At 38.8% G+C, this 12,755-nt stretch overlaps 1 protein-coding gene and 1 long non-coding RNA gene across 2 annotated transcripts in view; one reads left to right on the forward strand and one right to left on the reverse strand.

Moving 5' to 3' along the window:
• LOC137501086 (uncharacterized) overlaps window positions 1-9,396 on the forward strand; it is a 68,723-nt gene extending 59,327 nt beyond the window's left edge. The window contains exon 3 of the long non-coding RNA XR_011018345.1: window positions 9,267-9,396. This is a non-coding gene — a long non-coding RNA (uncharacterized lncRNA). The remainder of the gene's footprint in view (window positions 1-9,266) is intronic.
• The window catches only part of LOC136874914 (proton channel OtopLc), a 224,654-nt gene that overhangs the window by 110,171 nt on the left and 101,728 nt on the right, over window positions 1-12,755 (reverse strand). The window contains exons 3-5 of the mRNA XM_067148624.2: window positions 9,245-9,503; window positions 3,363-3,471; window positions 2,822-2,939 (exon numbers count right to left, since the gene is read on the reverse strand). Of these exons, the coding sequence (XP_067004725.2) occupies window positions 2,822-2,939; window positions 3,363-3,471; window positions 9,245-9,503 (486 nt within the window). The remainder of the gene's footprint in view (window positions 1-2,821; window positions 2,940-3,362; window positions 3,472-9,244; window positions 9,504-12,755) is intronic.

Raw genomic sequence — 12,755 nt, forward strand, 5'->3', positions numbered from 1 at the left:
ATTTAGATAGAATATACTTAATCGATATTGTGATATTCCGGCAGCATGAATGTGCTTTAAAGTGTCGAGTGATTTAGATGCAAGTGTATTTTACAATAATCTGTGCTTGTCTGTGGAAATGTTTGGCTGGATCTTGTGGAGTATAACAAAACTTATAAGTGTGACAGATGGAGCAATCTGCATACTGTTACACAAAAGAATAGTGACTTAGAGGGATTAGCTGGGTTTGTAACGCAGGGTTTTTCACTCCAACACCTTCCAATTCATGCTGTGGTTATCTGTTATCAAGCCGACTACGCCGAACTGAAGCTCGTCAATGCGGTTAAATACCAATGTTTAGAATCAACAGAGATTTTGCACTCATGTTCTTTAATGGGTAAAAACCTATTATATCTTTTGTGTCTGAACGTTTCATTACTCACGTTACTATTACTGTGTGAACTGTTACTATGCCATATATCAACATTATGTTAGCATTACCAGTGCTGTTCATTGGGTTAACATAATCATTTCGGGTGTACTTGGGTTGAGTGGCTCAGACAGTTAAGGTGCTGGCCTTCTGCCCCAAGTTGGCAGGTTTGATCCTGGCTCAGTCCGGTGGTATTTGAAGGTGCTCGTATACATCAGCCTTGTGTCGATAGATTTACTGGCACGTAAAATAACTACTGCAGGAGTAAATTCTGGCACTTCGGCGTCTCCGAAAACCGTAAAAACGTAGTTAGTGGGACGTAAAGCCAATACAATTATTTTGGGTGTACTTCCCTTTCATTGGATGCTGAATATAATAAATTGTCCACCACTTCAAAACTAAGGCAACTAATTATGTTTCATAGTTCTCATAAGAGCGAATAAATTGAGGAATCTCGCCCCTTAAGTTATTTTGAAACATTCAAAATTATATTATAAATACCATTTTAACGGTTTTATCATGTATTTTCATCTATGCAGCGAAGAGAAATCTAAGAGAAAACATTATTTTACTAAATGAAATGTCTAAATAATCAGCTTGTTATTCTCCTTTCTAGTAGAATATATGTGATTCTAGTTGATTATATATGGTGCGTACTTGTTGGCGAAGCGTTTTCATACGTGAAAAAATGATTTTCCCTATGATGTTATATTTATCATGTTAAATTACCGCCATTGTACGTGATATTTTCGCGTTAGCCAGTCCCAGCAATCCGGCTACTTCGGCCGCCATTTTTTAAAAATATTACGGTCTGAGGATTGGAGTCGGTCTTGATTTCGTACACTGAATCACAATTCAATCATTCAGTGCAATGAATTGCTCATTATGAACCACTCGTTTAGAATCTCCCCATCTCTAATGGAATGTATTCCAGATATGGACTTTTTGTGATTTATTGTTGTGTTAGTTATGGCTTGTACATATTTTTCTTTCAGTTCATCGTTGTTATATTTTGTGTGATTTATTCTGCTTGGAAGTAATTTTCTGCATTGGCTGTTGTATTTGATTGTGCTGTGTCAATATGATTTCTTGCCTCAGCATTGAATTATTTTCTTTGGAAATGGAGAGAGTTATGTTGTTTAAATTGTTTGTTAATTATCTGAGATAGGGACATTAATCATTATGAAATCATGAAATCACGACATGTCTAATCATTAGGTAAGATTTTAAGATTGAACAGTGTCCAAGTGAATAAAGTCATATTTAAATAAAATAATGCAAAAGAAGGAAATAATTTAAAGTGTTATTTTCAATGTTTAATGAGCAATAATGATTAACTTTAAGGAAAGTTACATTAATTTTAAAACTATGTTTTCTGTGATGTGATTAGAATAATTTGAAGTTTATTTTTGTAAAACCTAGTGAGGTTTGAAATCATTATTTAATTTCCTTTTTCCTTAGAGCATTGATAATAAATCTTATTGTTCCACATCTCACTTTTTAAATACTGTTTTGAGCTGGATTTTGATTTACCTAATCCTTTCCTTGTCCTAAATTTCAAATGTCAAACTCACAAATGATCCACCCCTGTAGATCCTTATCACTCTTGACTACTAGACAGGGTCAATATCTAGCATTACAGTACATCAACTCTGAGATCTAAATCTTCAGGTCATAATGTAATGCAGATGTCCTCATGTAGTTGCTCTAGGGAGCCGGTGTTACTTGCTCCGCTCTGGATGGCTGTCAGTCACGTGACAATAGAGCAGCGGACAGGTGGGTTGCATACCGTGGCCATACTGAACTTGCCGTTTGGAAATGTTACCATATGAACAACAGCAGCCCTGAAGATAGTTTTTCATCGTTTCCCATTTTAACACCAGACAAATGCTGGAGATGAACTGTAATTAAGGCTGCAGCCTTTTCCTTCCTATTGGCTATTCCCAGTCCTTTCCTATTCCATCATTGCCAAAAGACCTAACTGAGTTGGTGCAATGGTAAAAAAAGAAAACTCGTCAATAAATTGCTCGAAGGGTTCTGGTTTCATTGCCATCTAGTAGAATAAAATGGAATACTGAAATTGATGTACAGGCATCCTAAATTATATCAACTCATAATGCCTGCATAAGGTAACATAGGCCATACAATGATGAGGACTTCTTCTTCTTGAGACAAAAATCAGTTAGCTCAACAATTTAAAGACAATTGTACCTATTATGTTTTATCACACTTTCTGTACTATTTTCACATTGTATTCTTTTCAAATTTACTATCAAAATTTTATCATTCATTCATTTACATACTTAGCTCACCACAAAAGATGTACTGGTACCTTTCACATGCAGAAGTAATACAGTATTTTACAACACAGGTTTTTGTAATGTTTTCAGGATGATGGGATGAATAACTTACCATCCTGACTCTGACTGTGAATCTCTGTCACTTTTACATTTTTCAGATATCGTCTGATGTCAATATACAGGAACAGGAAGTAGCAGAGACTGAGCACTACTAGGTAGATACTGAAAGACTGAAACAAAAAGAGACATATTGTTTAGCAACAGTAAATATATTCTTACAATCATACCTTTTCAAAAAAGAAATTAATATTTGTTATCCTTTAAAAAATAAAATTAAGGATTTGCTGTCCAAGAAAAGGAAACCTAATTAACAGAGCTCTACATTGGCAGTTTTATTTTTTAAACATTTGCTTCAATTTTGAGGTTTTTTAAAATTATTCTTCTTTACAAAGATGTCACAAACTTGCTGTAATGGAAATAAGAAAAAATTGAAGTTGGCTAGTTTTAGAACCAGTGGAATGATCATTTGAGAGTACATTGCCATCTTAAATATAATTTCATAACATTATACCATCTTTGATCTGATTGGCAATGAAATTGTTGATTCAAAATTAATCTAATTAACAATGAATGAAATATGTAACAAGATTTACCTCTGCAAGAGGGGAATTTTCATGGATGATGTCACTGATGTAGATAACCAGGCCCAGCGTTACAATGAAGACAGCATAAATGCAGCTTAAAATGGTGGTCAAATAACCCCTGAAAAATGTTAGTTGTATATGATGCTGTACATTACATAGCAAAATATTCAGATCAAGTTTTTGCATTCTTATATATTGTTATAAAAGTGGGTAAAAATTGTCACCAGGATGGTAATCACAAGATACAGCTATACTCCTCATTTACACTGCTAACAGATGAAGTAACATACACTACATTGCCAAAAGTTTCTGGACTTTCTACACAGATGTCCATTTATGAGTTACCTCTGATAACACTATTCATAGGCCTTTTTCTGCTATCATGACTGCAATTTTTCTGGGAAGGTTGTCCACCAGTATTGGGTATGTTTTCACAGGAACTGACTTCCCTTCTTCTTGTGGAATCTTGAGTAGGTCAGGAACAGATTGTGGGTGTTTTGGTCTCATTTGCAGCTGGTGCTCCAACTCAACCAAAGATGTTTGAAGGGGTTAAAATTAGGGCTCTGGGCAGACCAATCTAGTTCTTCAACCCCCATGTTACCAAAGCATGCCTGTATAGAAGCTGCTTTATGTACCGGGGCATTATTGTGTTGAAATGGAAATGAGAATTCGCCAAACTGTTACCATAATGTGGGAAGTGCATAGTTGTTTAGAACTGTTTCATACCACTGGCCTTTAGTTTACCCTGAACAGGAATTAGAGGGTCCCATCCATACCATGCAAAACATCCCTATACTATGATGTCTCTTCCACCAAACTTCACAGTTAGAAAGATGCCACATATTGAATAAACTCTTAATAAGCTATTGCCATGTTGTTTGCCATCATATTGCTTGCCTCTATGTTCAGGAGTAGAATGTTGCCATTCTTTAAACCACGTTACCCAATTGCAGGCATTGATTTTGATGAAGTTTGGTTTGTGTGCAGTTGCCCAGCCATAGGAACCTCATTTTTGGGGATCTCCAGGAACAATTCTGGTACTGGTGGTGTTACTGGGCACACTCAGTGTAGAGTCTTCCGACTGACAGCATGCAGTTTTGTCACACTACCCTCTTCACTACTTGTCAATCCCTGTCAGTCATTTTATGTAGTCTGCTGGTTCTTGGTTGTGTTGCTGTTGCTCTTGGTCACTTCCACTACACAATGGCTTTACTTACAGTTGATAAGGCAATCTTCAGCAAGGTTGAAGTTTCCTGAACTGACTCACTGGTGGTGACTGCTTATAATCATGCCACACTGAAGGTCACTGAGCTCTACCATCCATCTCATTCTCTGGCTAATACTGTACTCTAGAGCAAGGCAGTATCAAGGCTACAGTACCTCTAACTCAGCTGTAAAGAAGCAATACTATACATGGTAGGAGTGTCTGAAAACTTTTGGCAATATAGGATATGTGAATTTTCATAACACAATATAATAACAGAAGAGTAACAAGATCAAAAATAAAATAAAAATATGAGTATGTTTATGTCCATAGCTAAGTTGTCTTTGGTTAAGATGATGACAAACAATGTAGTATTAAGTTATTATTAAGATTTTATTTACTCTGTCCTGGAATATTCTTTTGCTTGATAATCTCTTATAAATACTGTGAAAGAGGTTTGGGAAATATGGCGAATATGGAAAAGTTCTTTTAATGTGTTGGAACAGGAAGGGACATGCAGAGAGCAGAAATATCCATTTAATATCCCATGCCTCACAAGGGCATGTGCTCTAGGGCCTTTGCTATCCATTTTTGGACAATCTACAACTCAATGAAACAACAAATACTCTAGGTAGCGGTACTCCTTGCTGATGATTGTAAGACATTGCCACTAGGACTGAGTTTTTATTTGATCTAGATGTTCTGGCAGCCCAGTTTTTTCCTCCACTTCATGATACAATTCCTATCTGGTGTTCCCTCCAAAACTTGTGTTCTAGATACAAAAATCTTTCTAGCTCTCATTTTCCAAGCTGCAGTTTGATGTCAATAACGTGGTTGACAGGGATCCATTTGCTGTTTCCTCCTATCCAATTCAGGTACTGATCTGTGTTTTTGTTAAATTTGGCCTGATATGGTTTGCACCATGGCAGATTGAGAGCTCATCCAGATCTTGGCTTAGTTTCTTTTCAACTGGAAAACTTCAACCCTGAACAGCTACTCCACTGTTGTCAGCATAGACAAACTGCCTGGTATGTTTTGGCAGTGGATGGTCATTGGTGAGATGTTGTAAACACCTGGTGGACACTTCTTGAGGCACACCATTCTTCTAATTTCTCCATCTACTCTTTTCTTCATTCATGCTGACAATGTACCTTCTGTTACACAGTGAAGCACCAATCAGCAAAGTCAATTGGTGGTCATTAGTGAATTCTTACTCCTTCTTTGACAATTTCCTATGGTTTACAGTGTCATGGGCAACCCTGGTAATCTTCTTTTGCTCAAAACCATTTTCGGTATGTTGTGTGAGGTTTAAGATCTGACCAACACAAGATCTTCCAGATTAAAATCCTCCTTTCTGTGGGATTAGCTTTTCTTCAAGTAAATTTCAATGTGATTGAGTACCATGTGTTCCAGGAGTTTCAAATTATGGCAAAGTAGATACTGTATGATAGTTTTTGGATTGTTTGTGACCACTGTTGCTTTCCTCCACATCTTCAGGATTTGCATGTTGGTAGCACTTGCATTGAGTAGATTCAACAGCCTCAGAAGTGCTTTTTGGCCCAGGTTTTTGGCTTGCTTCACATTTAAGTCATCTATACTGGCAGTTTTTATTTTTTATTTCATGATGGTGATGGCTTCTTTCAGTTCACTGATCGAGAAAGACTGTCTGAGATTATGGTTTTCATTTTCTTTGTCACGTGTGATCATTTCCCATGGTTTCCTTTCTGTTTTCTCATTACAGAGCAGTTAGGTTGTCACCGGTTCTGCTGTTATTTAAAATAAGTTGTGATGGGGATTTGTTACATCTCCACTCTGACTCTTAACACGTTGCTCGCCGCCTGACGCGATGTGTGTCATGCGATTTTCGTGCTACATGCCGTTGACTCGCATGTGCATCATAGTACACGCAGGGCCTCTCAGGGTGCATGCGCGTGGTGCATGCACTGTGCACGGTGCAAAAGACGACTTCGCTTGGTTGACCAGAGTGCAGACCCCCCACTCCTCTCTCCCTACACCTGTCTCCCCGTTCGGCCTGTCTCCGCGTTCCTCACCTTCACTGCTGTTTCTCCCCCACTGCGAAATGTTTACGTGTGGTGAGCGGAGACGCACAGTTGTATGGGACAAGGTTACCAGTGTTATTAAAAAACTTAAAAAAGTGAATTAGAAATACGCATACATGTTTGAGAGGAATGTAAACATAATTTAAAAAAATACAGAACCTGTAACCAAAATGAAAATGCTACAGTACTGGAACAAACCTCATTTGAGGATATAGAATGCTCTTCTTCAAGCTGTTTCAACTTCCTTAATTCTTTCTCTCTGACGTCTCCTATGATTTCACAATAATGTAGTCTGTTGTAGTGTCTTTCAATAGACGATTTTCTTACGCACGTAATTATCGTCCCACAAATTAAGCATTTGGCGTTATCGTCACGACAAACAAACAAAAAAAAAAAAAAAAAAAAAAAATACGAAAGTTCCCAGTTCGATTGAAATGGACTTTCGGAAGTCTTTGCTTTCTTCGAAACAGGTTGCTCCATTATTATGTTGTAGTCGTGCGCTTATCTATTTCACTGATAAACACGTCGTCTACCATCAAACGCTTCGTCGCTCTCAGCACACTCACCATCCGAGTCAAGCCGAGTTGAGGCGAAGCGTACCGATGCACAGTGCACAGAGCCTATGCACCTCGCTCTGCACGCGTGAGAGTTTGGGCGTTTGAGAGGCCCTGTAGTACAGTATAGGCTATGATCCAGCTTTTGCTTGTCTTTACTGGTGGGCACTGTGATTGGACTTTGTTTTCCTGTAACGGCACTCAAATTGACGCTTGAGTTACGTGTTCGGGCTATTGATTCATGAAAAAATGAAATGGCGTATGGTTTTTAGTGCCGGGAGTGTCCGAAGACAAGTTCGGCTCGCCAGATGGAGGTCTTTTGATTTGACACGCGTAGGTGACCTGCGCGTCGTAATGATGAAGTGATGACGAAGACGACACATACACCCAGCCCCCGTGCCAGTGAAACTGACCAATTATGGTTAAAATTCCCCACCCTGCCGGGAATCGAACCCGGAACCCCTGCGACCAAAGGGAAGCACACTAACCATTTAGCCATGGAGCCGGACATTGGTTCATGATCTGTTGCTTTCAAACGTGATATAACATAATGCTTGAAAGTGGTCCTTGAAATTCCATAACAAGTGAATGAAACAGGCAAATTTATGCAAAAGTGATATAAATTGTGCCACGAAAAAGGGAAAAAGAGAAAAAGATCTGACTCCATTTATTATTGTACTCAATTCCCTGAAAATCCTGCACATTGCTTAGAGCCACTGGTGCTATATCGGTACATGATGAAAAAAATGTAATGGCGTATGGCTTTTAGTGCCGGGAGTGTCCGAGGACAAGTTCGTCTCGCCAGATGCAGGTCTTTCGATTTGACTCCCGTAGACGACCTGCGTGTCGTGATGAGGATGAAATGATGATGAAAACGACAAAAACAGCCAGTCCCCGTGCCAGCGAAATTAACCAATTATGGTTAAAATTCCCGACCCTGCTGGGAATCGAACCCGGGACCCCTGTGACCAAAGGCCAGCACGCTAACCATTTAGCCATGGAGCTGAACTATACATGATGCGAATGACTAAAATAATATTTAATACTGCATCAAGAAACAGTTACTGAAGGATATTCTTGCTGTGAACGATTACTACATAACAATGTAATAACATTTGTCGCAATGCAATGTAAATATGCTGTATTAATAACACGCACATTGATGACGCACATGTGTGTTTACCGGCACCTAAGATATTTATAGGTTTAATTACGGTGGCAGTGAACGTGTTAAGTAGTTTCCTTGCTCGCCTTCATAACTAGACTTTCCATCAGCTTTGTCCACCTCACTCTTCAGTTTTCTGAGATGGCCATCATAAAGTCTTCTCTTGCTCGAATGGTGTCATCAGCAAAGTTGTATTTCTCAAATATATGTTGATAGTATTTTATCAGGGGTTTGGCATCATGTGATAATCCCAGGATATACTAAGTTCTGCACCATCTAGGTATTTTTCTCCTCAAAATTTGTTGGGCAAAGGTAATGAAATTGTCATACATTTCTGGCTAAGGAGGTATTTTTTCTACTTCTCTATCACCTTCACTGAACAGTTGTCCGGCTCTATGGCTAAATGGATAGCATGCTGGCCTTTGCTCACAGGGGTCCCGGGTTCGATTCTCGGCAGGGTCGGGAATTTTAACCATAATTGCTTAATTTCGCCGACACGGAGGCTGGGTGTATGTGTCGTCTTCACCATCATTTCATCCTCATCACGACGCGTAGGTCGTTTACGTGAGTCGAATCAAAAGACCTGCATCTGGTGAGCCGAACTTGTCCTCGGACACTGCCGGCACTAAAAGCCATACGCTATTTCATTTTACTGAACAGTTGTCAGTTAGGTTAGCCTTTATGAAGTTGAACCTTTTTTTAAGGAGGTACTTGCTCTGGCTTCATCACAGCACTAGCCATACACACTTATACATCTATACTGTGTGGGGGGATTGATTCACACTGTGTTGCTGCTTTGATGCTACTGATCCCATATCTAGTAAACGGATTGTGAGAGAATTATTATTGAAAATATGATCTTGATAAGAAGGTGAGAGGTAGTTAAAATAGTTACATGGGTTCCTTACCTGAACATTTTTCTCTTTTCAGAATCACTGGATGGTGGAGGACTGACTGTATCCTCATCACTAGATGTTCCCAAAGATGATGGCGCTCCAAATTTTTGATCCTTTTCCTTTTCTCTAAAACTATGGTCTCGAAGATCAGAAAAGGACTCATAGAATGCGTGATTGGTGTATGAAAGTTGTCTGGGAAGAGATCGTGGACCACTGGTTAGTAAATCCTGTTGGCTGCCAAGTCCTGCCTTGCGCCCAGTTGTTGAGAGTGCTGAGGACATGGTTACCACAATATAATTTTAGTTGTTGCTATGGGAAGTGTACAGCAAGGCACAATGGGAAGTTTCCAATCTGGAAACAAACATTGCAAACAAAAAGCAGACAGCAAAAGGAAACATTTTTTCTAACCAAATATGGACAGGCATCAAGATCAATTTCAACAAGATACATTTTGTGGGGACACCAAATATACTTTTGTGAATGAGAAATACGATAGCTCAATTCCTTTGTCATGTGACATGAAGGTTGGCGCAATACAAACGAGAGTGAAAATGTCATTAGGTACCTCTCCCTACTTCATGGTAATCTGTATTAAGAAGACAACACTACATGCATAGCTGACTCTTGCAGATACTGATGGCACATTGAGGATTAGTACAATATTACATACATAAAAAGTGTATGTAATACATTGTTAAATACAAGCAGCATGTTCTGGGTTCCGTATCCAGAAGGCTTTTATACATTGTGAAGGATAAGCTGTTGATATGTTGCATGCTCTCTCTAATAGTCATTTTGTCTGTAAAATTTTATTTTTCACCTGATACTTTGTTTTCATGTCAAACTAGGCAAAAATAAGTCAAAATATATTTTATGACATTTTTTTCTGTCTGTTGTTTCATGAAAATGAAAATAGCTGAATGTAATTTTATGAAACTATTTAATTAAAGGAGGAGGAGATGACATGGTGAGTTAGGGGAAGGTAAAAAATGAATAGTAAATCATCCCTTTTAATATCAGTCCATAACAAATTAGCAGAAAAATGTCATTTACCATCATTTATTTTGTATACTACCTCATTGTGTGATGAACACTAAAGAAATATTTACAGTGAAACTGATGAGAAGCTCCTGGAATAAAGAGGGATATAGTCATCAAATATTCTGGTAATTTAAGCGACTGAACTTCATTGATATTGATGTAAAAGGTAAGTTACTTGAATGCATTGTGACAGTGTTATTAAACGTTATCATTACTGTCGTATGTTTGACGGTACTGTTATTATTTGTTCACTGTGTAAAAGTCAGTGAGTGTACAAGCGGTTGGAGCACTCTGGGAACTTTGCTAGGTACTTGCTTAAGAACAGCAAAACAACATGTCATGTTCATGAAGAAGATCCATATCTTCTACTAGATTGGTGAGAAGAGCGGACGTTATTGCAATGCATAAAGCTGTTGTGGTTAATGAAACCATTCACTTTGAGAGGGAGGTTAAGTAAGCCATGAAGTGTGATGCAGAAAAAATTAACCACGAACATCAGTTCGGACGTTCGGTGGGTGGGACGTGTGAGGTGTTGCATTATTGTGCAAGAAAATCACACCGGCGCTCAATTTTCTCCACCAGGTTTCTTTAATTGCCTTACAGAACCGGTTGAACGTTTGACAGTACGAAGCCGAGTTAATTGTCGTGCCTTTCGGCATAAATTCCACGTGCACTACACCCTCCATGTCAAAGGACATTGTCGCCATTACCTTTCGTGCTGAAGGTTGGACGTTGGCCTTCTTTCCTGGTGGTGAATGGTGTGCACCCATTCCATCGATGTTCTCTTTGTTTTGGGGGTTAAATGGTGGATCCACGTTTCATCCCCTGTGATGATTCTCTGCAGAAACTCGTTGCCCTGCAGCCTGTTTTTATAGCTTGTTGACATTTGACACAGAAGCATTCTTTGAGATATCCTCAAAGAAAAAATCGATTACTCTCAACTTTGGGGATAAATCAAAATATCAGACTGCTGATTTACGAAAAGTTAAGAAGTTCAGTACGTTTCATCTGCTCACTTTATGTATGGTTACTTTTTAGAGTGTCGTTTAGGCTACGGAAGGGAAAGAGAATGCCATTGTAAAGACAGAAGTTATGTAGTATTTCAAACCCATGCGTAATTTCTGCACCATCGGTTTAATGCCACATTAACACAAGCAGGTTTTCGATGACGTAGGGATACGAAAGATATATGTCTGAGATGGTAGCGATCGTCCCTTTAATTAAGGCGTAGTACCGTTAATTGTCGAGTGTGAAAACGGGAAACGATGAAATATTTTTAAAGCTCTCAGAGCGTTACAAAAAACATGGCCATTTTAAAATCGAAATAATGGTCAGACAATGCAACGGTAGTGTTCAATATTATACTGTTACATTTGAGCCGCCATTTTGAGGTATTAAAATTACTACGCCACGTGGCTAACAGTTAATGTAGCTCTGCATTCCAGAGTAACAATACGTCGTGTGAGATGCCTTGTTTCAGCGAGTTCTACAAATAGTGAACATCTGAGAAAATTGAGGATCAGTGCAGTGCGAAAGTCCGCCCGCCCCTCCTCCTTCCGCAAAATATCGGGACACTTGGACAATAAATGGGATCAAAATGATCGAAAACACATTCGGAAGGATAGAGTGGCTTGTAAAATTCTTAAAAGATCCAAAATTACGAGTGACGAGCTTCAAAAATATTATCGGGAGCATATCAAAATTACGGCGGCCGAGAGTCGTGAGGCAAGTTTCGCGCTACTGGAGCTCCAGCCAAGCATATTTACTGCCCCACTGGTGGACAAATTTCAAACCTGTACTATATACAGTAGTTACTTCACGACAATACCTATCGCGTGGTACGTATTCTACGTCAAAACTTGCGGCCATGACCACTACACAGCCCCGTTTGAATTTATTTCTTTATATTTTTATAAGAAAGAGCCATGCACCTTTCATAATATTTTCTCACTCGAAACTTTCTCGGTATGACGGATTACTGGTGCCTATTACTAACGGTCCCTATTTGGTCCTTGAAGCACGGAAGAGAGAAATGCGATAATTGATGGGCTAATATCATGCTCTGGAAGATCTGTGAGCTGCTTGTTACGCAGGCAGGCGTGCTACTGGGAAGTCGGTCACGCTCCTGACTTGCCTTGTCACTGTAAAATGACGAAGCATTGGTAAGCAAAGCAAGATTATTACAGAGAATGTTCGTCAAGTAAATTTGCTTCCTGTCCTCTAGAATTTTTGTTTGTTTGGTGGTTTCTCCATGTTAAAGCATTTTGCTTCATACACGGCTTACTTTCTCATTGCACTTAACGTTGCATACATAGGACTACCCAGTGCAATGCAATAAACCGAAGCGCAGGCCTCACAATGTAATAAATAATAATAATAATAATAATAATAATAATAATAATAATAATAATAATAATAATAATAATAATAATAATAATAATTGTACCGGGTGGTACACCTCCACGCCGCTAATTCAAACTTT

This window comes from Anabrus simplex, chromosome 1, assembly GCF_040414725.1.
Source record: "Anabrus simplex isolate iqAnaSimp1 chromosome 1, ASM4041472v1, whole genome shotgun sequence".
Taxonomy (NCBI): domain Eukaryota; kingdom Metazoa; phylum Arthropoda; class Insecta; order Orthoptera; family Tettigoniidae; genus Anabrus; species Anabrus simplex.